At 36.4% G+C, this 27437-nt stretch overlaps 1 protein-coding gene across 1 annotated transcript in view; it reads left to right on the forward strand.

Moving 5' to 3' along the window:
* The window catches only part of LOC141404744 (uncharacterized), a 445852-nt gene that overhangs the window by 68049 nt on the left and 350366 nt on the right, over nt 1-27437 (forward strand). Inside the window, exon 3 of the mRNA XM_073988448.1 lies at nt 20445-20480. Coding sequence (XP_073844549.1) covers nt 20445-20480 — 36 coding nt within the window. The remainder of the gene's footprint in view (nt 1-20444; nt 20481-27437) is intronic.

Genomic DNA, 27437 nt, shown 5'->3' on the forward strand with positions numbered 1-27437 from the left:
TTCAAAATGTCTTTTCCAAACTTTTGTTTGTTCGTCTTTTGATGTCACGAGAGACCCTGTTTCATCTTCTACAGGCGTGTTACTTATGAGTGTATCCTTGCCACTCAATTTCCTTATAATTGTATAGAGTTCTTTTGAGTTCCCCTTGTTAGCAGCTGTCTGAGCCTCATTCCCCATTTTACCATAGTAAGTCTTTTTGTCCTTTTTTACCTGCTTTTTAATAACTTTGGATAACTGTTTGTGCTTCTCTCTGAAAATTTCCAACTTGTCTTCAGCATTTTCAGAAAGCATTTTGCCCTTGACGATTTTCTTTTCTTCAATTAGTTAACATGTTTCACTCGTTATCCAATCGGCATCTTGTTGTTTTCGCTTCAATCCTAAAACTGTCGTGCATATTTCCGTTATGTTGTCCTTAAATCGTTTCCATTTCTCTTCTAGTGTATCAAGGGAGTTTATGTTGATATTACATACTTTGTCTATGAACATATTTTTGGTTGTGCTGTTTTTTAGTTTCTCGATATCAAAGGTTTTTCTTTGTGAGTCGACATTCTTCTTTTTCTGCTGGGATAGTTTTAGTTTTACCTCTGCTAAAACGAGATAATGGTCACTTCCGATTTCTGCACTTCTTTTGTTGCGTACATCACATAGCATACTGCTCCACTTTCTTGATATACAAATATGGTCAATTTGGTTCTCATAATTGCCAGAGGGAGCTCTCCACGTAGTTTTATGGTTTCGCTTGTGAGGGAAAAGCGAACCACCTACCTTGAGATCAAAGTTACAGCACAGTTCTATTAGTAGTTCGCCATTAGTGTTGCGATTTCCAAGTGCGTGGGTTCCTAAGACACTCTCGTACCCATCATTGTCACATCCCACTTGAGCATTAAAATCTCCGAGCAGTAGTACAACATTTTTCTTTGGTATATGGGAAAGTAGGTTGCTCAACTGACTGTAAAATGACTCTTTTTCCGTTAGATCGCTTTCTTCTGTGGGACCGTAGCACTGTATTACAGTAATTATATTACGCTTAGTTCTTAAGTTGGCAGTAATAATCCTTTCCGATATTGCCTTCCAGTCTACGAGGGCTTTTTGAGATGACCTTGTCAAAAATATCCCTACGCCTCTTATGTGGTTATCATCTTGGTTCGGCATTCCGGAGTACAGTAGTATATCACCTTTTTTATTGCGTACTTCGCCACATCCATTCCACCTGACTTCGCTGAGACCACATACACTGATATTCAATCGATCACATTCTTTTGACAGTTCAGCAAATTTCCCAGATTGATATAGCGTTCTGACATTCCATTGTGCAAATCTTATCCTTTTAACATAGCCTTTGTTCGTCATCAAATAGTTCCGTTCGTTATTTTTCTTCTTTGTAAATACTCGAATCCAGATTTATTCGGCAGTCGATGGTAGATTAGACCAACGATACCTAGTTCGGTGATAGGGCTGCTATCTTGTATTTGGATTTGTTGTTTATAATTTCAGGCCTCCGAACCTGCCATAATTATGATGCGATTTCTAAACATTTCCTCTTAGAAACAGATGTTATGGTTATTCCGCCAATAATCGGACGTCAGAGCCTCTTCTGCAAAACAACAGGGTCCGCCACTGGTCGGGGAGGTTGACATTAATGTAGGAGAGGCTTTATATTATCATATGAGATATGTACGCATCACTACACCTTGGGTATAAACAAATAAATTTTGGTTTGAACAAGTGAAAAAGATATACCCTCAGGGTGTGAGAGTTAAAACCTTCATCAACCAAAAATCTTTTTCCCCAATAATTATGTATTAAGGAGGTTTCAGATATTGTGGACCTTCTGGTCGTATGAACTAAAGCTCGCTAATAATGCGGAGGAGGTACCTGAAGGAATGGATCGACATACTGTATTTTGGAAGTAGATCTTTTTTAATTTTGGACCAAATCGGTTGATCAGTTCGAGAGTTATTGCGCTCTCGAGTCACTACATATGGTGCCATAGGGGTTTTTACGCCTTTCGGGCTGATTTCTTAAGAAGTATGGACTTGCCCCTGACAAAACTTTTACCGTCGTCATCAAAGTGATTCGAGAGCAGGGCTTAAGGTGAACTTGTTCGAAATTTTATGTGGGAGGTACCCGAAGGAGTGGACAAATATAGTCCATATTCGATCTTGATTTATATCTGGTAGATATATTAGGATGTGTAAAGTATAGACCAAATCGGTCACTCCTTTCAAGAGTTATAGTGAGTGGACCGTTATGGCTTATCTTCGAACTTAAGCTAAGTTTGGACTAAATATTACGAAGGCCAAATTTTGGATCGAATCGGCAGATCCGTTCGAGAGTTATCTTGCGCTTTAACCACTACACACGGTGTCATGGGGGTTTTTGCAACTTTCAGGCTATTTTCTTAGGAAGTATGGACTTGCCCTTAATAAAGCTTGTACCGTCATATAGGGGGCAGTGAATACAATTTGCTACAAAAAAAAAAAATCAAAAAGATTCGAGAGGTGGTCATAAACCGAACTTTTCCCAAATTTTGTGTGGGAGGTACCCGAAGGAGTGACCGATTGAGTCCATATTATAACCTCATCTAAGTCTGGAAGAAATTTCACTATGTGCAAAGTATGAACCAATTCTGTTACTACTTTCAAAAGTATCGTGCGTACAAATATTCCGAACATATTCGAACTTTTGTGGGGGAGGTATCGGAAGGAGTGGACCGATATAACCCATCTTCGAACTTAAACTAAGTTTGGACAAAATATTGATCCGTTCGAGAGTTATCGTGCGCTCCAGCCAGCCAGACAGACGGACGGACGTTGCTAGATCGACTCCAAATTGTCTGAAACACATTTCGTCCAAACATACTTGGGGTCTAAAACCATTATCTATCCTTTTGATAGTTATGGTGTGAAGCCGTCAGTTTAGTTGGTCTCCATAAGATTTTGCACCATTCCTGACGTAACCATGGACTTACCCCCGAAAAATACGCGTACCAATATTTTTTTAAATAATTTCGCCGAATGTTGGTATTTTGCGTTCTTAGGGAATTGGATCTTTAGACCTTTTACCATCACCTCCATTTAGAATTTAGCACACCCATACCAAATGGATTCGGGACGTGGTCGTTTGTACCAATGACTCTATATGTAGTCCAAAGGATTATAAAGGATAGCTTAATCTTTAATCTTGTGAAGTATAGCGCTATCTGCTGGAGGCCAATTGCATTGAATTAAGGGTATATAAGAGGCTCTAAAAAAGTTTGTCCTGACAACCCTACTAACCGAATACTATCACCCCCACTGCGAATTGCCCATCATGACCTAAAGGTTGTTGCAGAGTGTACTTAATCTTTAACTAATGCTTCTCTCTAATTTCAGCAGAGGAGACATCACCACCATAAGGATGGACAGAGGGCATGGAAAACCCTTTATAATGGCCTCTGTCTACATGCCCTATGAAGACCCCGACGCACCCGGCGGTATCGTAAATACTCTAATGGACGAAATGGTGAGCACAGGCCACATCATTCTTGGATGCGATGCAAATGCTCACCACTTCCATTGGAGAAGAAGCGATACCAACACTAGGGGTGACTCAATTTTCAAATTCATTTTGCAAAATAATTTAAGAATTTGTAATAGGGGTACCACACCCACTTTCCAAAATAAAGTTAGAGGCGAAGTAATTGACATCACCCTAACCAATTTGGAAGACTCCGAAGTTATGGACTGGAAGGTATCTGAAAAGTGCTCTTTTTCAGATCACAAGATGATACTAAATTTAGCACACCCATACCAAATGGATTCGGGACGTGGTCGTTTGTACCAATGACTCTATATGTAGTCCAAAGGATTATAAAGGATAGCTTAATCTTTAATCTTGTGAAGTATAGCGCTATCTGCTGGAGGCCAATTGCATTGAATTAAGGGTATATAAGAGGCTCTAAAAAAGTTTGTCCGGACAACCCTCCTAACCGAATACTATCACCCCCACTGCGAATTGCCCGTCATGACCTAAAGGTTGTTGCAGAGTGTACTTAATCTATCGGTCTGTTTCAGAACCGCAAAAATCTACTAATTCTTACTATTTATTTTTTCTGATATCATACAGGAAAAATTGTTATTGTAGTACAATAATTTTTAGTTGAACGTGAAGATAAAAATCGGTTATAGTTTTGCATTTCTTGTGGACATAAAACCTGTCATTAAGAAATTATCGAAATAACGTCGAAAACGTCGCTGAAAAAAAGTTATACTAAAACCTGGGCATGTATTGAAAAATATGTTTCTCCATGGTTATTTGTGTTGGTTTAATATTGTAAATGAGACAATACCATCTATTATGTTCCCCCTGAGAACATCAATGGACCGAAATTTACGCTGACTCCACTTTGAACAGAAAGATGTGGGCAATAATGCAATCGCACTAAAATGTTGATCCATTGTTAAATCGATTGATATGCTTGACGATTTGGTGTACATCCCCTATGATAGAGTATATGTTAAATGTGTCCCTTGAAACATATCGTAAAATTCGTTGCTGACCATACAAATTAAACATAGAGCTTTCAAAGAACATTATAAAACTCCTAGAATGTTTGGTATCGATCCACATTTTGATATAGCCCCACATAGAACGATGCCGCCCTAATTTGGGTAATTTGATGGTTTTTGCCACATTTACCAATCAAAATTAATATTTCGTCTTCGCTAGTGGGTGGTGGGGGTGTGTTGTTGAGGGTATCAACATTATTACAACAACAACAACTTTGCAAGATTTCACTTTGATATCTGCATTCCGCGTTTGCTAATCTAAGTTGTCCATAAGCTAGATCTGATTTCGGCAATAATTTGTCGAGGGTCTTCAAATAAAATAAAGAAAGACTATATGTCCTGTAGTCTTTAATGGTTAAGTTTTACCGGACTTCTTTTGCAATTTCAGTTAAAGTCCGATCTTCAATTTGTTAGTCCGGTAGCATATTATAAGCCACTTGGTTTGGAATTGTGGCTAATTTTATTTCGTACATCTTAGAGAAAGATGATAAAAGAAGACAACAATTCCCATTTGTTGCAAATGGCGCCATGGTATGACAAACGTTTAATGTTTTACGATCGATTACATCAAAAGAATCCCCCATTGCACTTGACCACCAAACAACCAACTAACCAACCGACAAACAATAACCAGCTATTAGCCAGTCATTTAACCACTAATTCACATTTTAAACATTGTCTTCATTCTACGATTGTTAACTGTGATTTTATGGTTTATGTGTGCGGCGGATCGTTTGTACAACGAAAACTCCGAAGACGACGAAGAAAAAAAATAGATTAAAACTCCTCGCCGATTATGAAATACCATAATGGCGATCATAACCAAGAGATAGTCTTTAATAAATAAATGACCACTGTAGATGGATCGGATAATGCGATTATAACTTGTATTTTATGAAAATAGTTCATATGCTAAGTTATGGCTGCATTATGGAAACAACTTGAAAATTGTTGTTTATTAAATTAGTAAACGCATGCGAATGAATGCTGGCGGACCATTGTTGGTTAAATACTTGTTGCGCTACAACGTCCATTTCAATTTGTAGCATTTGTCTGGTGAATATGTTAGCACAATACGTTTTACTGTTGTTGTTGTGTTTTCAAATTGCATTTCTTATTCTTAAGAGAGTCGTTCCGTTTCCATGATCCTCAGCAAAACCTGTGGACCATTGAGGCCAACATTCATTGTCGTATTGTGTGTGTAACCATATGACGGTGTATGTGCATGTTTCTCATTGTAAACATAATTGCCGTGTGTCTGTCTGTCCGTCTGTCGGTGTATAACTGTTATGCTTTGCAGGTGCATGGCATGCCAAACGGCCTTAATGTCATAAATTTCCCCCCATTCACATGACCATGACAATGGCCATGTACATAAGTAACCATGAATGGCATTACCATTCCAGACCGCGTCGTAAAACTTCCTGCGTTTGACGCATAAAATGTAAATTAACCAAACAGTGGCTCAATAGATATCTGCTTAAGGCAGGCGTTCAAACGAGCACCAATTGTTGATACTCCTTTTTGCTAATGTTTGCAATTTATCTTATGTCGATTGTAGATTTTTTATGAGAGGAAAAGTGACATTAGTTTTAAAGACAAAACCGGGCTGATGAATCGATTAATTAAAGGATGTCCTGAAAGCAAAACTACTTTCCATTTACATTTTTTCAGGAGATTTGAGAAAAACGAATAAAATCGCAGAAATTGCACTTTGTGTTCTTTACGATTTTTCGAAGTTCAGGGTAGAAAATGATTGATTTTGAGTTCGATGTAGGTTTGGAAGAACTATAATTATCAGCCTGTTCATGTATGTCGACCGAAAGGTTTCTTGCGCTTCGGAAGTGGAAAAAAATCATTTTCTGTTCATGTAAACACCTTCGAAACGAAAATCTATGCGACCGACAAGCCCTACGAAATAACACGTAAACGCACACTTTTCCATTAAATTTGGGTTTATGTATTTCGAAAGGACTGTCTCTTATAGAAAGAGAATGTCAAAATCACTCACTTGCTTTGTAGCTGCCGAGTAGAACGTAAACTCGCGAATAACATAGAAAATCTTAAAACAAATTTATGCAACACATTCTTGAAACAAAATAAAAATGTTACAGATACGATTCAATGGCGCTTTCATTCATTATTTTGAAGAAATCAATTAAATAAAATAATTCAAAATACCGACACATTTTATTTTTCAAACAAAACAAATTACACATATTCCAATATTTGTATGTATATGTGGATTTTGTTTTCATTTCTCATTTGGCTCTCATTTATGGAACATAGTTGTACATAGTCCGGTCAAAATAGACATGCGTATAAGGGGGAAATAGCAAAAATTCCCACAAAGCTGAATTTTGGTAGAGAGCTAGGGTTGGCCATTAGAAGCAACGTCCTAAAAGTCCCCATCGATCCCATGTGTGCAAAACAAGATATTCGGGGTCAAAGGTCATTTTTGGAGGCATTATTAAGTTTTTTTAATTTTTCTCCAAAACGGTAATACTTAGCAAAAGCCCGCTAAAGTAAAAGTTGTAGATTCAATAATTGTCTACAAGATTGGTCCTTATGATTCTTAAAAAAGACTAACCATTTTCGAGATATCTCGATCTAAAGGTCAAATAAAAAATTAGCCGCGTAAGTACATTATGAGGCGAACCGGTTAAAGTAACGACACTATGTGTTAGATACTTCCGTAAGCTTTCAAACGATATCCACTTTGCAGTAATCGGTTCAGTAGAACCGGGTCTAACCCGGGTTTTAAATTTGGCCTTTCGGGTCTAATAACCGGCGAACCGGATCCGCAACCGTTGAAAATTATACATTTCCGTAATCAGCGCAACAAACCCTACCTTCGGACAAAACTTGAAAAAAATCGGAGAGTTTTCGTTGGGGTCGTTCCCGATGGGCTTTCGATTATACATGTGGGTTAAATGGGCTATTTTTGCATAAAATGACTCTAACATTGAATAACTCTACTAAACAGACTCCGATTTTGTTGGAATTTTTTTTAGAAGATAGCTATAATTTCGCTCTTCAAGAAAATATATATATTTTTGGGGGACAGACACGATTACTTCGCTTATATTAGCCGGTTCGTCTGAATATGTGCATATTTCCCTTATAAGTGCATAAAAATCATGTGTTTTTTAGAACAGCTATATCTCAAGAATGGTTCCTTATAAGAAAAAAATTGTAAGGGTCAAACTTGTAGATAATTTTTCTGTCTACAATATTTACCTTAGTCACTTTTTGATTAGATCAACCGTTTTCAAAAAATAAATCCGAAAACCTTAAAAACCCTTAAATTTTGACCTTTGACCCCGAATAATTTTTTTTGCACACATGGGATCGATGGGGACTTTTAGGGCGTTGCTTCTAATGGCAAACCCTAGCTCTCCACCAAAATTCAGCTTTGTGGGAATTTTTGCTATTTCAATGTCTATTTTGACCGGACTATACAAATGTACATTCAAATTAGTAGTATTTCGCATAGGATACGTAACGGCAGTCGCACGATAGTTTGCGAAATACATGAACGCATTTTTAGACGGAAGCGAGTGACTGCTTTCCTTTCGTACAGGTTTCCGTGCGACATACATGAACAGGCAGTATGTGTAATGTTCGGGCCACATAAGGAATTTCTTGTGAGGGTTATGCTGTGCACTAGTCATTTTAGTTGGTGGCCGTTGATTTTTTTACAGTTTTAAGGTAATATTCCCAAATAAAGTATACCGTCGTAATAGCAACCACGAGGACTACCCATTACAAACGAATCAATCCCATGGCGCCGGGTTCTTCTGTTTGAATTTCCATCGATTTGCTGTATTGGGAGCAGCATATCCCGGAATGACTGTTCCGGATTTTATTAGTACGAACCGGGACGGAGGAAACGTAGGACCAATATAATTGTGTTCGGTTTGTCACATCCGCATTTACCGATATTAAACATCGGTAAGATGCAATAGATGCCGGGAGTGGGTACATCTTTGGTGTTGCTCTGGACTCGTAAATGTGAGGGACTAGGTTACTGCATCCTATGGGAACATAGCCCCAGTTAGTCGTCAAATGAATACGAGACTGAGTTCCCCCATCTCCAGCCATACACGCAGCACTTAACACCAGCCGTTGCTGTTTCAATCCCTTTTTGCAATTTAATTGCAATGGTCTTCCAGATAAGAGGAAAGAGAAGTCTTTTATTAGTCGGAAGAATATCGCGTTTGCGACGTTGCATGAAACCAAACTCAACAACAACTACAGCTTACACGAACACAAACACATAACATAACAAATAGTTCAAGTTGCAGAATTTTTCAGTCTGGATACAGAGGAACCATAACCTGATAACTGCAGCAATACACGAACGAACATATTTGCGTTGCTACAACAACAACAGCAGCTTCCAACGTTGTGATGATTACATGGTAGTGAGGAAAGATCGCACCATAAGTGGAGGTCGGGGATTAGCTTTCCTATTGCACCAGTATGTTTAATATAGGCTTATCTCGCTTTAGTCTGGCTCTAATGACCTTTACATGAAATGTATTTCAGCCAGGTGTGAAACTGCCGATGTAGAGTTGCTTAACTCATATATCCTTTCGATAAATAGCTGTACTTCAGTTTATTGGCCCAAAATTAACCTAGTTTTGGAAGGTCAAAACCGACGTTCGGTCCGCGGAAATGACCAGATGGGTATAGTGCTGGTGAAATAGATTCAAAGCTGTACGTCTTACACAGACAATGGGGATACCTCTATCAGAATTAGCAGAGAGTGTCAAAGTTCTCCAGATATAACCGTCGTGTCACCAAGTCTGAAAAATGACGTCACCTGGCAACCCATCGATTTTCTTGGGTCAGATCATTTCCCCATAATTGTCTCCATCAGCAGACCGCCCGATTTCATCACCACTGAACGTCGCACTTTCAATCATGGGAAAGCTAATTGGTCTAGTTTCAGAGAGTGCTCTAATCACCGGTTCGTAGATCTGCCCAACACTTCTGATGTTCTGGTAGCAGAAAGGGCAGGGCGAATGAACCACTACAATTAAAACTGCGAAGGCCATCAGGAACGCTAAATCTTTCAAAGCATTGGGCCCGGATGGAATCCCCATGGTAATGCTACTGAAGTCAGGCAAGCATGCCAGCATATATGAATCGTACAGACCGATTTCGTCAGAGGTTTTATTCTTCTCTGCCGTTAGAAATAGCACGATAACACTCCACATTATTAGTCGACCTGAACAACCCGCGTGATAGGACAGTGTTGGGGCGCTCGATTTACCAAAAACTGTCAAGCACTCCACGATGTTTGAGGATATGGAGCAGACTGCCCTCCGGCCAAGTTTGGAACGTTGGATAAGCAATTATATGTGTGGGCGCCAGTCGTACTTGGAATTCTGGAACGAGAAGGCCAAGCTCCATAGAGTGAATATACCACTTCCTCTAGAAGACATTGAGATCGTAACGTATGTAGATGATTGGCGCCAGGTACCTTCTCTGGTGATATTTGTGAAAAGATGAACACCTATTTGTTCAATACATGGACTATAGAGGTGAGTACAGTAATGAATGTCGATGGTAGCAGATTTCCGACCACTAACTACATAAACCTTCGTTGTAGTATTTTTTAGGGTGTTACCGTGAGTGTCACCATATTAAGGGATTAGAATCCTCCACCCAGGCATGTTAGAAGCGTCTTTATAATCTAGAAAGAGAGGTGCAAAGTTACGTGAGAGAACCTAGGTCTCCAATGTACCTAAAAATCGGGCGGAACTTTTATATCAAAGTTTGTTGAAAATTTTTGGTGGAGAAGTTTTGTTGGAACTGGGAACATCAAATGTCAAATTGCAGATAGACCCGCCAACAAATGTAGCTAAACTCCTCAAAACAATGCATTTCGTAACTGCTGAGAAACTTAAATGGAAATTACTACTCGACAAATGTAGAAATAATTGTGGAAAAAATCCTTAAAATATCTAAAAATCGGGAGGTACTGTTATACTGGGGTTATACAAAAGCGTAGACGTATGCTAAACATTTTAAGTGGAGAATTTTCCTGACTGCAGAGAACCTGAAATGACTAATTACAGCTTGTTCGGTTAAATATTTTATTTAAAATACTCAAAATACCGAAAATCGTTATGGGGGCTATATCAACACTTGGAATTATGTTGAACCTTTTTGTTAGAGAAGTTTTGTGACCACTGGAAACCTTAAATGTCAAGTTACACATAGTTCGGTCAATTAATCTAATTCGGTTTAATATTGTAAAATCCTCAAAATACCGAAAACCTCAAATGTCAAATTACAGACAGTTCCGTCATGAAATGTAGCTAAAATCCTGAAAATCGGGATGTACCATTTTACCACAACATGAACCTACATATGTTGACTATTTTTAGCTGAGATGTTACGTGACTGCTGGGAACCTTAAATGGAATATTACAGCTAGCTCGGTTAAAAATTGTAGGTAAAATCCTCAAAATACTACAAATAGGGAGATGTACATATATTTACCAAAACATGTACCTATTTTGAAAATGTTCGTTGGAAAAGTTTGTGACCACTTCAAATGTGAAATTGCAGATAGTTCGGTAAATAAATGTAGCGAAAATCCTCAAAATACCGAAAATCGGGAGATTATATGGGCGCTATACTAAAGCATGGACCTATGTTGACAATTTCTGGTGTAGAAATTACAGGGAGTTTGGTAAAAAAATGTAGCTAAAATCCGAAAATACCAAAAATCGGGCTGAAACGTTATGTGGGGGCTATATCAAACCATGGGGGTTTGTTGATCCTAGAGTTCGGTCAAAAAATATAGGTAAAACCATAAAAATACCGGAAATGGGAGGTACCGTTATAAGGCGGCTATACCAAAACATGGACATATGTTGACACTTTTTGGTGGAGAAGTCTTGTGACCTTTGGAAACCTTACATGTCAAAAGAGTTCGGCTTAAAATTGTGGCTAAAATCCTCAAAATGTCTCATCGGAGTAATGGTTTTAGACCCCAAGCATGTTTCGACGAAATCCGTTACAAACAGTTTTGAGTTGATTTAGCCATGTCCGTCCGTCTGTCTATAGCTCACGAACGGATCAATTGATTCGGTCCAAAATTTGACCTTCGTAGTATTTTGTCCATATTTAGTTTAAGTTTGAAAATGGGTTATATTGGTCCACTCCTTCAGATACCTCCACCACAAAATTTCACAACTTCTCGTTAAATTTTACGCACAATAACTCAAGCAGGCAGTGACCGATTTGGTCCATATTTTCGAATCTCGGTCCACTTCTTCGGCTACCTCCCACACAAAATTTTGGATAAAAGCAGTTCAAGGCCTGCTCTTAAATCGTTTTGATTTTTTGCCGCAACTTGTATTCGCTGTCCTCTCAACGACGGCATAAGTTTTTTCGTTGTCGTTTATCTCCTCATCCACTTATGTACGTCTGTAAGAAGAACACAGTTCCGTCTGATTATAATCTTAAATATAACTATCAATGTAGTACACTGCTTTATTACTATTAAGAATAGTTATATCCTCATTTGTTGTATATTTATTGGTTATTATTCATTGACTACATTATATTGTCTCACGCACAACGTGCAACAGGTGCTTCTAAAAGCTAATTTTTAATTGCTAACAAAAATATTTGGCGTTGTTCGTTTGTCTATTGCAAAACATTCATTAAACGAATAAAATAACTTTCAAAATAATTGACTCCTTAACAGCAGCGTCGTAAAAGGGAAAACTATCAAAGCTATTCAATAACAATTGCCAATAACAACAACGGCAACAAAATTCAACAATTATAGCCAATGTAAAATTTAATGAAAATTAATTGAAATATTCCTGCAAACGATGCAAACGGCAAGACGAGCGGCTAAACACATTCACATTAACAAGTGATTGTGGCCAATATAAAATGTGTGGTCTGGGACGGGGGGTTCCTCTTGACTGTCTGCCAACAAGAAGACATCTGTTGCTTAACACTGATAAACCATCCCTAATGCTGTTAATGGCTACTGCTGCTGTTGCAACATTATTTTGTGCGGCGTGCTAAATCACATTAATCGCTCATTAAATGTAAGCAATTCGCGCGACTCACAATTCACAATGCTTATAAAAAGCAAAATAGAAATAAAAGAAGTAAAAACAAGAAAAGTAAAAACAAATTACAACAAATTAGGCTTTTGTTCGCTACATAGTTTTAATCATCATTCCTTTTTTCTACATTTTTTTTGGTATATGGCTGAAGACCATTCGCAATTAGCATTCGATTAGTTAATGCATTGATGACAACTTGAATGGCTTGTGGGAATATGAGGCAAATGTTAAGACAAGTTAACTACGAAAAGGTAGACTAAGAAAAGATGAAGAAAATATTAAAAAAAAAACTTTTAATTGGGATCCAGAAAAAGATGCCATACATGAGAAGGTTAGAATAAATAAATCTTTAATGGGCGACACATGTATGTTCCTGAAATGAAATATTTATTTTTTATTTTATTGGTTTAATTACACTGTGCGACACGAAATTTATTAACCATAATCTGACACTGCAGAGGGATAGAAGACCAAAAATAAGAAGACACGAGTCCCGGTGTTTTTCCCTATCACTCCAACTTTCACGGTTATGGACCCCAAAGACCTGAGGCCTTGATGTCAAAAAGGATCATTTTGTCAGGCACATATCTTTTAAACCGCTAAGAATTTGGGTTTACTCTTAGAAGAAAAGTTGCAGCTTTCGTCTTAAAGAATAATAATTGCGAACACATAAAATCCATTCAACTTCAAGGTCAAAATCGTCAAGGTTAAATATCCCTTTTAATTTTTTCTCGAATTTTAGTCTACAGATATCATACCGTTCAGAATTGAAGTAAACAACCAGCTAGAAAAATGTATCTTAGATCTTAGTAAACAACTTTCTAGAACATACGAATTCTTTCTTAATGGTCAAAATAGCAAATCAAATGCGATTTTTATCCTCTTTTCTCGGTCCCTGCTCCATGGATACTAAACCGTTCAAATTTCAAGAAAACAATACACCACAATAATGTAGCAAAGATATCAGCAAACAACTTTCTGAAACATACGAAATGTCTATGACCGGTTCTTAAATGTGAAAATAGCCAAAAACTTTTGAACATTTTCGATTTTTATACTTTTTTCTCCGATTCCGGTCCACAGATACAACAACCGCCCAAAAATTAAGAATACAGTCAACTACAGAAATTTACCTAAGATTTCAATAAACAACTTTCTGGAACATAAAAGATTCTAGGAACGGTTCTTCAAGCTGAAATTCACAAAAAATTTAATTATTTTCAACTTTTCCCCCAGCTCAGGACTGGAAATAACATACTGTTCAAAACTCAGGGAAACTGGAAAGGTTTGTTATTTACGGATCTGAAGAGGAAAGAATGATCTGAAATAATCGAATTTTGAGGTTTAAGAACCGTTCCTAGAATCTGTTTATGTTCTAGAAAGTTGTTTATTGAAAGCCTAGGTACATTTTTGTAGTTGACTGTATTCTTAATTTTTTGTCGGTTCGGTATCTGTGGACCGGAATCGGAGAAAAAAGTATAAAAATCTAATATTTTCAAAAGTTTTTGGCTATTTTCACATTTAAGAACCGGTCATAGACATTTCGTATGTTTCAGAAAGTTGTTTGCTGATATCTTTAGTTTAGTATCTATGGAGCAGAGACCGAGAAAAAGGATAAAAATCGCATTTGATTTGCTATTTTGACCATTAAGAACCGTTTCTAAAGAGTTCGTATATTCTAGAAAGTTGTTTATTTAGATCTAAGGTACATTTTTCTAATTGGCTGTTTTCTTCAATTTTGATCGGTTTGATATCTGTAGACTAAAATCCGAGAAAAAATTAAAAGGGAAATTTGACCTTGACGATTTTGATCTTGAAGGTGAGTTTGAATGGATTTCATGTGTTCACAATTATTATTCTTTACGACGAGAACTACAACTTTTCTTCTATGAGTAAACCCAAATTCTAGGCGGTTTAGAAGATATGTGCCTGACAAAATGATCGCTTTTGACATAAAGGCCTCAGGTCTTTGGGGCCCATAACCGCGAAAGTAGAAGTGATAGGGAAAAACGCCGGGACACGTATCTTCTTATTTTTGGTCTTCTATCATGCTGCGGTGTCAGAATATGGTTAATAAACCATTACTCAAAAAATTACACACAGTGTTATAATTTTCATCTTCATAAAAAATGTGTTCCTCTTTAAATATTCTCAGCTGTATAATTGCCTATTTAATATATCCAAATTCGTAGTAATTTTGTGTGTTCCAAATTTATTTTAAGATTCCACTCACGAACTGTTTCATCTGTTTTTTATGATCATAGTGAGCTACAATGATATAACGGCAAATGAGTTAACAACTTGAAATGTCTTCAACAAATATTTTATGTCCATTGCACAATTTATGAGACTTTAATTGCAATGTTTTCAAAATATTTACCAATTTTAATCGCTTAGAGATGTATATATGAGATTTTTATGATTATTTTCAATTAAATTGGATTTCGATTTCATTATGACCAAATTAAGTTGCTTTTTGATATTGCTGTGCCTCTGAAAAATGTCATAAAAATTTATAGAAAAATTGGAAATTTGAAACTGTAATTTCGCAAGAAATACTTTTAAGTAGTCCTCAATTGTTTGTGTCGCAAGAATTTGAAATGAAGATCGCATGTGCGTATGCGTTATGTCAGCATGTGTCCGCACTAATGCCCACCATAAGAAAAATACATAAGCTTTGTTCCTTTACTTTTTTAATAGTAAAAGTAGCAAAAGAGAGAAGTTCTCTCTTCTCTCAGAAAACTGTGAAAATTGCTCTCTCGTAACAAGTTTTGCACAAAAGTAAAGAAACGGAAAAATAGTAGATCTGGCAGCAATGCCAAAAAACAAATATTTATTTTTTATTTTTTTTTATTTTTTTTTGTTTCACTGCACATAGGTTTCAATCAGGAATTTTTTGGCCAAAACCCTATTTTTAAAGTTTCGAAATTTTAATTTTTTTTTGCACAGAATAATAAAAAACACATCAAGTCATCTGAAATGATTAGGTTTTGTAAATAATGTTAGTATTCGTTGATTGGCGCAGTACCAAAGTTGACACTTTTTTATGTAAAAATAAAACAGACTTTGTGCTGTAAAATATACAATTTTTGTTGTATTGCATCGCTGCATAAATATACAGAAGTGAGACCAAAGTTATTATGAATCGGGAAGCTGTTAATGAGTACTTTCATAATATTTACAAAAAGTACAATGAAATTTGTAAAATCAGCGTAATAAAATCAATATTTTTATATATATTAAAAATTATGTTTTACACATATTTTTTAAATATACTTGAACTTTTAAAAAAATGTCCAAATATGTCCACTTCCACATCGAATTTGAAAGATAGCAGGGGGTCTGTATTAATAAAGTCAAATCGTGCTCAAATTTGCCACAGTTAAAATAAAGTGGATTTTTCTATTTAAGATGGGAGAATTTTTTGTAAATACCTCTTGTGACTATACGTAGTATCCAATTGAAATAGAACGGTAATATCCACATCTATCAACCGATTTTCCTTAAAATTCATATTTAAGGGTTTCAGAGTGTAGAAAACAAGTATGTATAATTTTTTTGAAAATAGGTCAATTTTTTGTCACAGCCCCCACATAAAAGTACCGTCCGATTTTAGATATTTTGTAGATTTTAGCGACACTTTATGTCTGATTCGGCTGAAATTTGGTATTTTGACCTCTTGGAAGATATGAATCCTTCGTACCAAAAATTATTAACATAGGTCAATGTTTTGGTTTAGACCCCACACAACGGGACCACCCTGTTCAACAAATTTTGACAGTTTTTGGTCATTTTGGTCGATAAAACGTAAGAATTGCTGTTTGTACACATTTATTATAAATAATAATTAATTTCAATACAAAATGGACGTTGAAATAGTTTTGACCAGAAAATTTGGATTTGCGACCATTGTGCACTGGTTTAATTTGTTCTTATTTTATTTCTTTTTATTTCGCTTTGACAAAGCGCGTAGTTTTCTTTTTTCATTTTGCCTTAATTGTCAAATAAATGTCAAATCAGCAGTTTGACAGATTTTCCACTTTTTACACAACGAAATTTGTCGAGCAGAAATTAGTAAAATATAAAGCCATTTTGGCTCTCTCTCCTCTCTCACTCTCTTAAAAATTGCTTCCAGTTTTATAACTTTTTGGCGTTAAGGAACGCTTTCCGAGTTAAAAGTGGTAAAAATGGTAAAACATGAAGAAACTTTAACGTAAAGGAACAAAGCTATACATATGTATATCAATTCCATAATTAAAAAGAATCATCCGACATTAAAAGCTATCCCAACTTCCAATGTGTGAAATTGTATTTCCATGGCAGTTATCTTCCAAGGGAAAACACTGACAATAAGTGAAGTGCAGTTGTGGTGATATATAATACGCAATTCCAGATGTAGTCCAGATCATTGTAGAATTGCTGCGTGACCATTTTCAGAGCTGTGCCATGAATTTACCTTCTTTAGCCGCAAAACATTATCGGCTGCTAGATTCTGCACTGCAACATTCAATGAATGAACGTCGAGTAGTACATTGAGGGCCGTCCGTAGAGTGTTTTTATGGCACTAGTGATTAGTATTGCTGCCGATCTTTGGCCATTGTTTAGATTATGAAGACACGATGTCTTACTCAAAGCATTCCACCACACCAGAGAACCTAAGTAATAATTAGACGTATTATGGTCGTGAAGATCCAATGGATGACCTGTGGTCTCAGTCCCCAGCTCTTGCCAATGAAATTCTTGTATGAGTATAGGTCTTTTAGATCTCTCTTGGCACGTTCTTCGAATATTCATTTCCCATGAATTGGTGGTACAGGCAGAATTAAAGGTTTGACTTTACTCTAGTTTGAAAACAGAGTAGGGATAAGTAAGTCGACTTTCGATTAATCGACTTTTTGCATTCAAAAGTCTAAAAATCTTTTTTAGATCTCTCTTGACACGTTCTTCGACACTCCATTAGAGAGATCTAAAAAAGAAAAAAAATTAAAAAGATCTAAAACAGAGTCATTGTGTTGTGCTCATCTCGATAGTTTGACAAAAGCTCCTGGCATGAATTCCGATAGCGTTTGTGGGAACTTCCTGCTGGCCATTATGACCACGTCATCTACATAAGCGATCGTTTTACTCCTAGTTTATCGAATTCCCTAAGTATTTCCTAAGCCAAATTAGTGGAGATGGAACCCCACCATAGTGTGTACCCCTAGTGACAGACTTCCGAATGAAACTCTCACCGATGTTTGAGTTGATGATCCTGCTGCTGACCGTTCCGTCAATCTAATTGATCAGTTTAAAGGAAACATGTTAATTAGAGATAGATTCAACCTTAACGTTATTAAAGGCACCTGCTATGTCAAGAGCTAACCTTTAGTTTAAGTCGTTCACATTCCTCTCAATAAGACCACCGACCTCAGTCAGTGCATTTTCCCCCGATTTGCTATTGATTTAAACATGTTGGGCAGGACTTATAACAGTACTTGAAAGCCTGGCCCTGATTTCAAGGCCCAGTTTATAAGGTTTTCAATAGAAAGGAAGGTAGGCTGATCGGTCTATAGTCTTCAGGAAGTGTGTGACTTGACTTCCTCGCATTGAGTATATCACAGTGACTTCCCTGCACACATGGAGGAAAAAAAAATGGCCTCTCTAACATATATCCCAAACATATTTTGCAGCAAACATATATTTGTATGTTCGCAACAGTCCCAAACATAACATATGTTTGGCCTTGCAAGCAAATATATGTTTGGGTGCAAACAAATATTTGTTTGGATGAAATATAAATACAAACCCAAAAGCCACAAAAAATATACACATACACACTATTTTCTGCGTTATCATCTTAATCTTTTCAATTGGAATCTGACCGAAACTACTAATAATCTTTACAAACTCTAAACTAAACTCTTTCCTTTAAAAATGTTTTCGCTGCCAATTTTCTTCTTCTCCCATGAGACCATTCCGAATTGGCGATTTGTCAAAATCAGTTCGGCGGTTCTTGAGTTATAAGCGTAGTAACTAACACCATTTGCTTTATACGTATACAGATTACTCGAATTCATTCAAAAATGTCAAGATTTGTATGAAATAAATTTTGTATATATGGTATTGGTATAAGCAATATCGAGTGATGTCAAAACGTACTGAGATTTCCCCATATGCACAGTGCGAAATATGAGCACTTTAGCGGAACTTTACTAATAACTTTTAAAGGAAAAGATGTAGATTCCTAAAATTTTGCACAAAAGTTTCTTATATTAGTGGACAGTGTGGGGCTAAAATTGGGCCACATAGACCCGCGGTTTCCTGTAGCGCTCATGTAACGGTGGCTGCCGTTTTTAAGTTTTACATTCATTTTTCAATCGATTTTGATGCAAATTGGTATATTGAGTTTTCAGCGGATAGAAAACTTATGTACAAAATATTTTCAATATAGGTTCGCGTTTTGGAATAGCCCCCACATGCCGGGTTCCCTCATATTGGGTATTTTAAAGGTTAAAGACAAAAATTTGCAGCCGATTTTGATGCAAATGTAAATTTTAAGATGTTAGCGAATAAAAACCCTCCTCACACAAAAGCTGTCAACATAGGTCCACTTCTGGGTGAAGCCCCACAACCCTACACATCAATTAAGGAGTAAAATGTCATTATTTTTTGTTTTCATTTGTATCTATAATGTTTATTGGTCCATTCAGCAGGTCTGCACCATTAATTTTGTTAATAATGTCTTTCAGATCAAGTTCAGGTCTGCACTGCATTACAATTTTTAACGTATTTTGGTATTTGCACCGCAGCATCAAAAATGTTGCACTATATGTAAATCACCAACATTTAGAGGTCAAAACTATGAAAAATTGCGAGAGGTTTCTTAATTTTACAGAAATTATCATCGTTAGAACTAGTGAGTCCATTTCTTAAAAAACACAGTCAACAATGGCGTTCATTGTCGCGTTTACCTTCCACTTTTGGAAAATGCAACTGAATGAAATTCCCGAAGTCTTTTTAGAAAATCTTGAATATCTCCAAAGACCGCGCGATACCGCACCAGTTTTATAGTTTTGCGAACAGAGGAGAATCCAATCTTTCAGATTATATATATCTTAACACGTGAATGTACGGAACTCGCTTTTGAAATGTCCACGGAAAGTAAAAATTATAATTTTGAAAACTTCAAAAAATCACTTTTTCCGACTCAAATTGCACGAAAACAATAAGGGGATTTTTTTTGCATTTTTTAAAGTGTAAAATATCATAATTGTTTTGTAAAATATTAAGAAAAATAAATCATGGCATACTGACTTACCATTTGTCCGCGCCACTCCATTTTTTAATGAACCAAAAATACATTTCTTACAAAAAAAAATAATAAACAAAAGTGCAACTTTAAGTGCATTTTTAAGTCGTTTCGTGAAGTAAATCGTCAAACTGAGTATGGACCATTTGCAGTGGAGTACTTAGCTAACGAATTCAATAAAAGTTTAATTAATTTCATGTACTTTGAAAATCCCTTAAAGTTCCACTAAACTTCCCAAATTTCGCACTGTGATATTTGGGGAAGTACAGAATTCTTTTATTATATCATCTCGTACAATTTCGGGTAACAAGGGTTGCAGTTTTGACTGAGAAACCATTGTGGACAACTAAGATTTCTGCACCATTGTACATTGACGTTTATTATATTGTTGTGCATTAAATATACATATGTATTTAATACACTTGAAACCCCAAATAATCTTCCCATCTGTCAGTACCTTACATCTTTATTAATGCTCTATTTTATTTCCTCTTTCAGAATGGACTTGGGCCTGACCCTCTGCCAGCCAAGGAGGTAAGTGATTTTTGTGTTGTATATATTTTTTTCATATTTCCACCCAATTACAAGCATTCAACATTGCAATGGTCCATTACCGTTGTAGCGGACATAAACATGTCTCTTCTTTGATGACATGACACATTGACAAATTAATACCCAATCAATGAATAAATATCAATTTATTAAATGCGATTATACACATTCGTCGCCATGTAGCTGCTGTAGCAGCTACCGCAACTGAAGTTGTTACATTTTTGTGCCATATTAAATTCTGGCCCGAAGCCGTTTTTATGATCTCTGGGAATGAACAAACAAAACGAAACAGATAAAAACGGCAAATGGTCAGAAATGTCTTTGGAATCTGGTTTAATAATTGGAATGTAGTTTAGTGCATCAGTCATCAGGTTAGCAGAAGAGAAGAATATCATCTTCAACAAAAGTGGTGGAAAAAACAGGAGAATATTTGTTTTTTGTTACAGCCGGCCCGGCTGATATGACACATCAGAGGAACATGCATTCATTTAGTCAACATCCTCATCATTGTAAACGATGACAATAATAATGCTGGGAGTCAACAAAAGCCAAATCATCCACAGCATCATTATCCAGGTTTTGCCAATAACACAACATCACTCCGAATAAAAAACAGGAAGACCAGCAACACAAACTTCAGCTGTTTGTTTGTTCGGTTTGTAGGGTACGACAAATTGCACAAAAATCTTCCTCCAAGATGGGATATTTGTTGCACTGCAATTGATCGTAAATTAATCAAAGAATTTGTTGCAATTGATGCTGTTGTTTTATTTGTAAGATAGGCCGTCCGATCGATCGATTGGTACGGCCTGCAGACAGACAGACAAACTAAGCCAAGTTCTGGTAATACCATTTAAAGCTTCTTCCCAAGCTTCTGGGATACATTCCAATATTTCCTCGTTTAGTTTTGCCGGCAAAATTCTATTGCCATCCGTACGGATATCGATTTGTGCGTGATCTGGATTTTTTTTTGCTTTGTCTGTTTCTAAGTGAGTCAGTGTCTGCTACCATTTGTGGCAAAATGCAGACCAAGATGAAGAAGATGCGCACATATTCTCCAAGTATCTGTATCAGTAGTTAGTGTGAATTCATGCCACGCTTGGTGGAAATTGCAATATATTAACGCAATAAAATTGCTTATATAAATCACTTTGTCGTTGTTGAGGATGAGCGTTAGTGCTCTTGTTTTGAGGTTTCGGCGTTTATTCCTTTTCGTTGTTTTTTTGTAAGCCTTTCTTTTGCATTATTCTTTCTTTGGGTTATGCTGTAGTTTGCTCTTATAAGGCGTATTATCTCATCGAACACCACGCCACATACAAACAGCAACGCTTTCGATAGATAGATTTACTAAATACGCAAAAACCTGATGCACTATGTTGAAGGTTTCTCAAAAAGTAGTTGATACTCACTAATAGAGAGATTTTACTCTCTTGCGAGCTAAGAATTTGCGATCTTTAAAGCTTTTTATACGAAAAAAACCTCCTCAGTGTCCTGAGGAATTTTTTTCTATACGAAAAAACCTCCTCAGTGTCCTGAGGAATTTTTTTCTATACGAAAAAACCTCCTCAGTGTCCTGAGGAATTTTTTTCTATACGAAAAAACCTCCTCAGTGTCCTGAGGAATTTTTTTCTATACGAAAAAACCTCCTCAGTGTCCTGAGGAATTTTTTTCTATACGAAAAAACCTCCTCAGGACACTGAGGAGGTTTTTTTTCGTATAAAAAGCTTTAAAGATCGCAAATTCTTAGCTCGCAAGAGAGTAAAATCTCTCTATTAGTGAGTATCAACTACTATGTTGAAGGTTTCTCAAAAAGTAGTTGATACTCACTAATAGAGAGATTTTACTCTCTTGCGAGCTAAGAATTTGCGATCTTTAAAGCTTTTTATACGAAAAAAACCTCCTCAGTGTCCTGAGGAATTTTTTTCTATACGAAAAAACCTCCTCAGTGTCCTGAGGAATTTTTTTCTATACGAAAAAACCTCCTCAGTGTCCTGAGGAATTTTTTTCTATACGAAAAAACCTCCTCAGTGTCCTGAGGAATTTTTTTCTATACGAAAAAACCTCCTCAGTGTCCTGAGGAATTTTTTTCTATACGAAAAAACCTCCTCAGTGTCCTGAGGAATTTTTTTCTATACGAAAAAACCTCCTCAGTGTCCTGAGGAATTTTTTTCTATACGAAAAAACCTCCTCAGTGTCCTGAGGAATTTTTTTCTATACGAAAAAACCTCCTCAGTGTCCTGAGGAATTTTTTTCTATACGAAAAAACCTCCTCAGTGTCCTGAGGAATTTTTTTCTATACGAAAAAACCTCCTCAGTGTCCTGAGGAATTTTTTTCTATACGAAAAAACCTCCTCAGTGTCCTGAGGAATTTTTTTCTATACGAAAAAACCTCCTCAGTGTCCTGAGGAATTTTTTTCTATACGAAAAAACCTCCTCAGTGTCCTGAGGAATTTTTTTCTATACGAAAAAACCTCCTCAGTATCTTGAGGAATTTTTTTCTATACGAAAAAACCTCCTCAGTATCTTGAGGAATTTTTTTCTATACGAAAAAACCTCCTCAGTGTCTTGAGGAATTTTTTTCTATACGAAAAAACCTCCTCAGTGTCTTGAGGAATTTTTTTCTATACGAAAAAACCTCCTCAGTGTCTTGAGGAATTTTTTTCTATACGAAAAAACCTCCTCAGTGTCTTGAGGAATTTTTTTCTATACGAAAAAACCTCCTCAGTGTCTTGAGGAATTTTTTTCTATACGAAAAAACCTCCTCAGTGTCTTGAGGAATTTTTTTCTATACGAAAAAACCTCCTCAGTGTCTTGAGGAATTTTTTTCTATCCGAAAAACCTCATCTGTTCGAAAAACCTCATTTTGTTCGATACGAAAAACCTTCTTCTTAAGCAAGATAAGAAGGCCTTGTCGTCATATATAAGAAGAGCAAAAAAAGATAAAAGACCACACCTATTATCGGCGAAAACACAGCTCCTCTCATGGAATAGAGACCACAGGTCTTCGCATAGAAGACCACTGGACTTCTCATTAAGCACTACAAGATCTTTTTATAGAAGAACGCAAGGCCCTCTTAACGAAGACCCGAAATTCTTCTTATAGAACAGCACACGGACTTCTTTTAGGAGACCCCATGTTCTTCTTACAGAATGTCCTCTTATTAAAAAGCCTTCTTATAGAAGGCCACAAGGTTTTCTTGTAAAAGACTACACAGTGTTCTTGTAGAAAACTACACGGAATTCTTGTAAACAACCACCAACAAGATATTTCCAAGGTCTAGTCCGAGAAGACCCCAAGGTTATGTCCTAGAAGATCCCAATATCTTCTCATAGAATGCCCTAATGTCTTTTCATAGAAGACCCCAAAACCTTCTAATAAATGACCTCAATGTCTTCCCATTGAAGACATCAATATGTTTTTATAGAAGATCTCCCCGAAGAAGACCTTAATGTCTTTTCATTAATCTCTTCTCATAGAGGACATAAGTGTTTTCTCATAGAAGACATCAATGTTTTCTCACAGATGACCTTAATGTCATCCCATTGAAGACATCAATATGTTTTCACATAAGACTTAAAAGTCTCTTTATAGAGGACCTAAAGAGCTTCTCATAGAAAAACCTAATGATCCTCTCATAGAAAATCTAAAGATCTTCTCATAGAAGACCAAAATTTCTTATAGAAGACCACACGATTTTCTTTCCTTTCCTATAGAAGACCACAGAGTCTTCTTACAGAAAACTACAAAAGCTTCTAACCGAGGAACAGAATTCACTTTATACAGCAAGTTCTTCTTTTAAAAGACAACAAGGTCTTAGCTTTGGGGACAACAAAGTCTTCTTATAGAAAACCACAAGGTCCTCCTTGAGAAAACCACAAAGCCTTCATATGTAAGCTCTTCCTATAGAAGACCACAACGTGTTCTACGAGTTATGTGTCCAAGTTTTATCGTGTTGCACTCTATTCGAATCCAACCCATTGTGCATATTCTTGAGTGAGAGAGATAAATATTAGCGCATCCATTTAACGTCATCTATATTAAAAGCCAATTGATTATAGATCTTGTAAAACATGTTTTCATTTCGTTCGTTCATTTATTGCTGTTAGGCTGAGGCCAATCTTTCCTTTTTCTTTTCTCTTCGTTGTTGTTGTAATAGCGGCTATTTCCAACAAAATAAAAACATTTACAATTCATATGAAAAATCCAAGGCATCACAAAGGCTAAAATAAAAACAACAACGCCAATGAAAAAATATGCAACAAAACAAAAAACAAAGTCCCAAACATTAAGAAAAAACTTGCTGCGTTTGTGGTCTAGCGGTGCGGCACACAAAGTCTTTTTAACGGCAGCGGCACATGTCCGGAAATAAATGTGTGCGGCTTGAAAAGTATTTGTAAAATGTTGTCATGTTATTGATTTGCAGTTGTTTGATTGAATTTTATTGGCAACAACAAATGGCAACGGGTTGAATATGTAACAGCAGCAGCAACAACATTGTTATTGACAATAACTTGTTAATAGCAACACTAATTGCCATTAGAGCCCGAATTGTCAGTAATGTTTTGAAGTTGGATGTTGGATTATACATTGTACAGGTTTGTGGTGTGCCTGTTTTTCATTTGTTTGATATGTGGATGGGGACGAATTGTTTTAATAAATTTGAAAAATTTATGAATTAAAATACGGTTATTAGGCAAAACTGTAAAACAATGATTAAATATTCGTTGGTTATTAGGGGGTCTACTCTTATTGTGATTATACGGCCACTCCTACAAGAGAATCAGATGGAATGGGGTGTACTCGTATCTAATTATAGGACCCTTTCTGGTACTAGAAATGCATTGAACAATTTTTCTCTTACAGGAAATGCATTTTTATTGACTAGACCATAAAGAAAATAAAGTTTTCTTTCTTTTCTTCCCATATATACATAGAAAGCATTCCTATGTAAGGCAGCAAGGCTTTTTAAAGAAGACTGCAAGTTCTTGTCATAGTGGACCATCTCATAGAACACAACATAGACACCCTCACGCCCATTCTATAGAAGGTATCAAGCTCAATACAGAAGAATTAATGGTCTTCTCACAGAAGACCACAAGGTTTTCTTATAGAATATCAAAAGTTCTTCTTATAGAAGACATCAAAAGCTTCTTACAAAAACTTCAAGGTACTTCTATAGAAAACCACAGTCGGGACAATACAATATGTTATTCTAAAAGAATATGGCAGAGTCTTATCATAAAAAGCCTCAAATCGATCTCAAGGCCTTGTAGTTGAATATCTAGAAGTTTTTATAGGAGATCGCAGAGTTTTCTTATAGAGGAATTTTCATTGCAGACCATAAAGTACTTCTATAGAGAACCTCTATAATTTTTCACTAAAGCAAACAAGGACTTCAAGACAACAAAGACTTCTTTAGAAGACCCCAAAGTCTTCGTATAAAAGAACACAAGGACTTTCCAAAGAAGAGTACAAGGTTGCCTCACAGAAAATCATAAAGTATTCTTACCAGAGTTCCAATTTACTCGCGAGTGAAAATTTGGTTGTTTTGGGGCAAGTTTATTTGAGGATGGGGAAAGTTTTTGTTTGGCGCTGGGGAGGGAGGGAAGAGTTTCACTCGCGAGTGGAATTCGAGCGAATTCGCGCGAGTATTCGGAGCTCTAATTCTTACAGAATATTATAAGCTCTTCGCGTTGTATACAAGTTCTTTCATTAGAATAGTTCAGTTGTTGTAAAAATTGTCCAAAACCCTTTTATTTTTTTGACATACAAATTGTGGCATAATAACAACATACTTCTCCTGACATATACATCATGCCTGGCAAATGACCCAATTCCCAATCTTATTTCTATAGACCACCCGAATTAACCTAATTGGCAAGGATTCAGACAACTATCCCTCGGGTAGCAGAGAGGAATTTCCTAGACTTCATCACTATTGCAGCCTAATTTCTCAGCATTGGGGCGGGGATAACGATCCCAGCAAAATAAATTGGAAGTAGTGCAATGTAGACTAGTTCTTTCACGGCATGTTTTTATGAAGTTCAAACGGAGTCGTGAAAAAGGCACTCCATTCCTCACATTTTAACCGCATTTGGATGCAATCCAAAGAATCACATCCATTTGTCACATTTTAACAACATCCGGAGGCAGTTCAACGGAGTCGTGAAAAAGGCACTCCAATTCCTCACAATTTAACAGCATCCGGATGCAGTGCAAACGGAGTCATGAAAAAGGCACTCCGTTCACCTGTACATAAATCAGTTTGTACATCTCTACAGGCAGCGGAATACATTTCCAAAAAGAGATAATCGTGTTAACATTTCCAAACATTTGTTAATACAAACTAAATATTATTTTAAATAATAATATTTAGTTTGTGAACATTTTTCCGGTAACTCACGAGAAGAAAATTTCCCAATGGAGTGCTGTTGGAGTACATGTCGAAATCTTAACTGGTGATGGGAAGACAATATCAAACCCATTTAGCAGATGAAGCAAAAACAGTTCAGCTTAGATTAAATGGAGAGCGGAGGAAACACATGTTTGCGATTGAATTCAATAGAGAATTTTCATAATTTGTGTTAATTAAATAAAGGTATTAATATTTTTGTTTTACACAAATAATAAATGAATTTTATTTTGTTATTCAAAACACGTGCTCTGGACTGCCTCCTATTCTACCCCAAAGGGTCAGTTAAAATGCAATGCCAAAGGGTCAGTTAAAATGCAGTGCCAAAGGTTCAGTTAAAATGCAATGCCAAAGCGTCAGTTAAAATGCGGTGCAATGGAGTGCCTCTTTCCGGGGTCACTCCCTTGTAAAAATCATGAGTGAAAATGCATAATTTGATGCACTTCCAAATCACTTGTACATATCATTTAACTGCCTCTTTGGAGGCAAACTTTTCGCTGGGATCCCATAGTCAAAGAGCTGGCAT

The sequence above is a fragment of the Musca autumnalis genome, unplaced genomic scaffold (assembly GCF_047663935.1).
Source record: "Musca autumnalis isolate F117 unplaced genomic scaffold, ASM4766393v1 scaffold_5, whole genome shotgun sequence".
Taxonomy (NCBI): domain Eukaryota; kingdom Metazoa; phylum Arthropoda; class Insecta; order Diptera; family Muscidae; genus Musca; species Musca autumnalis.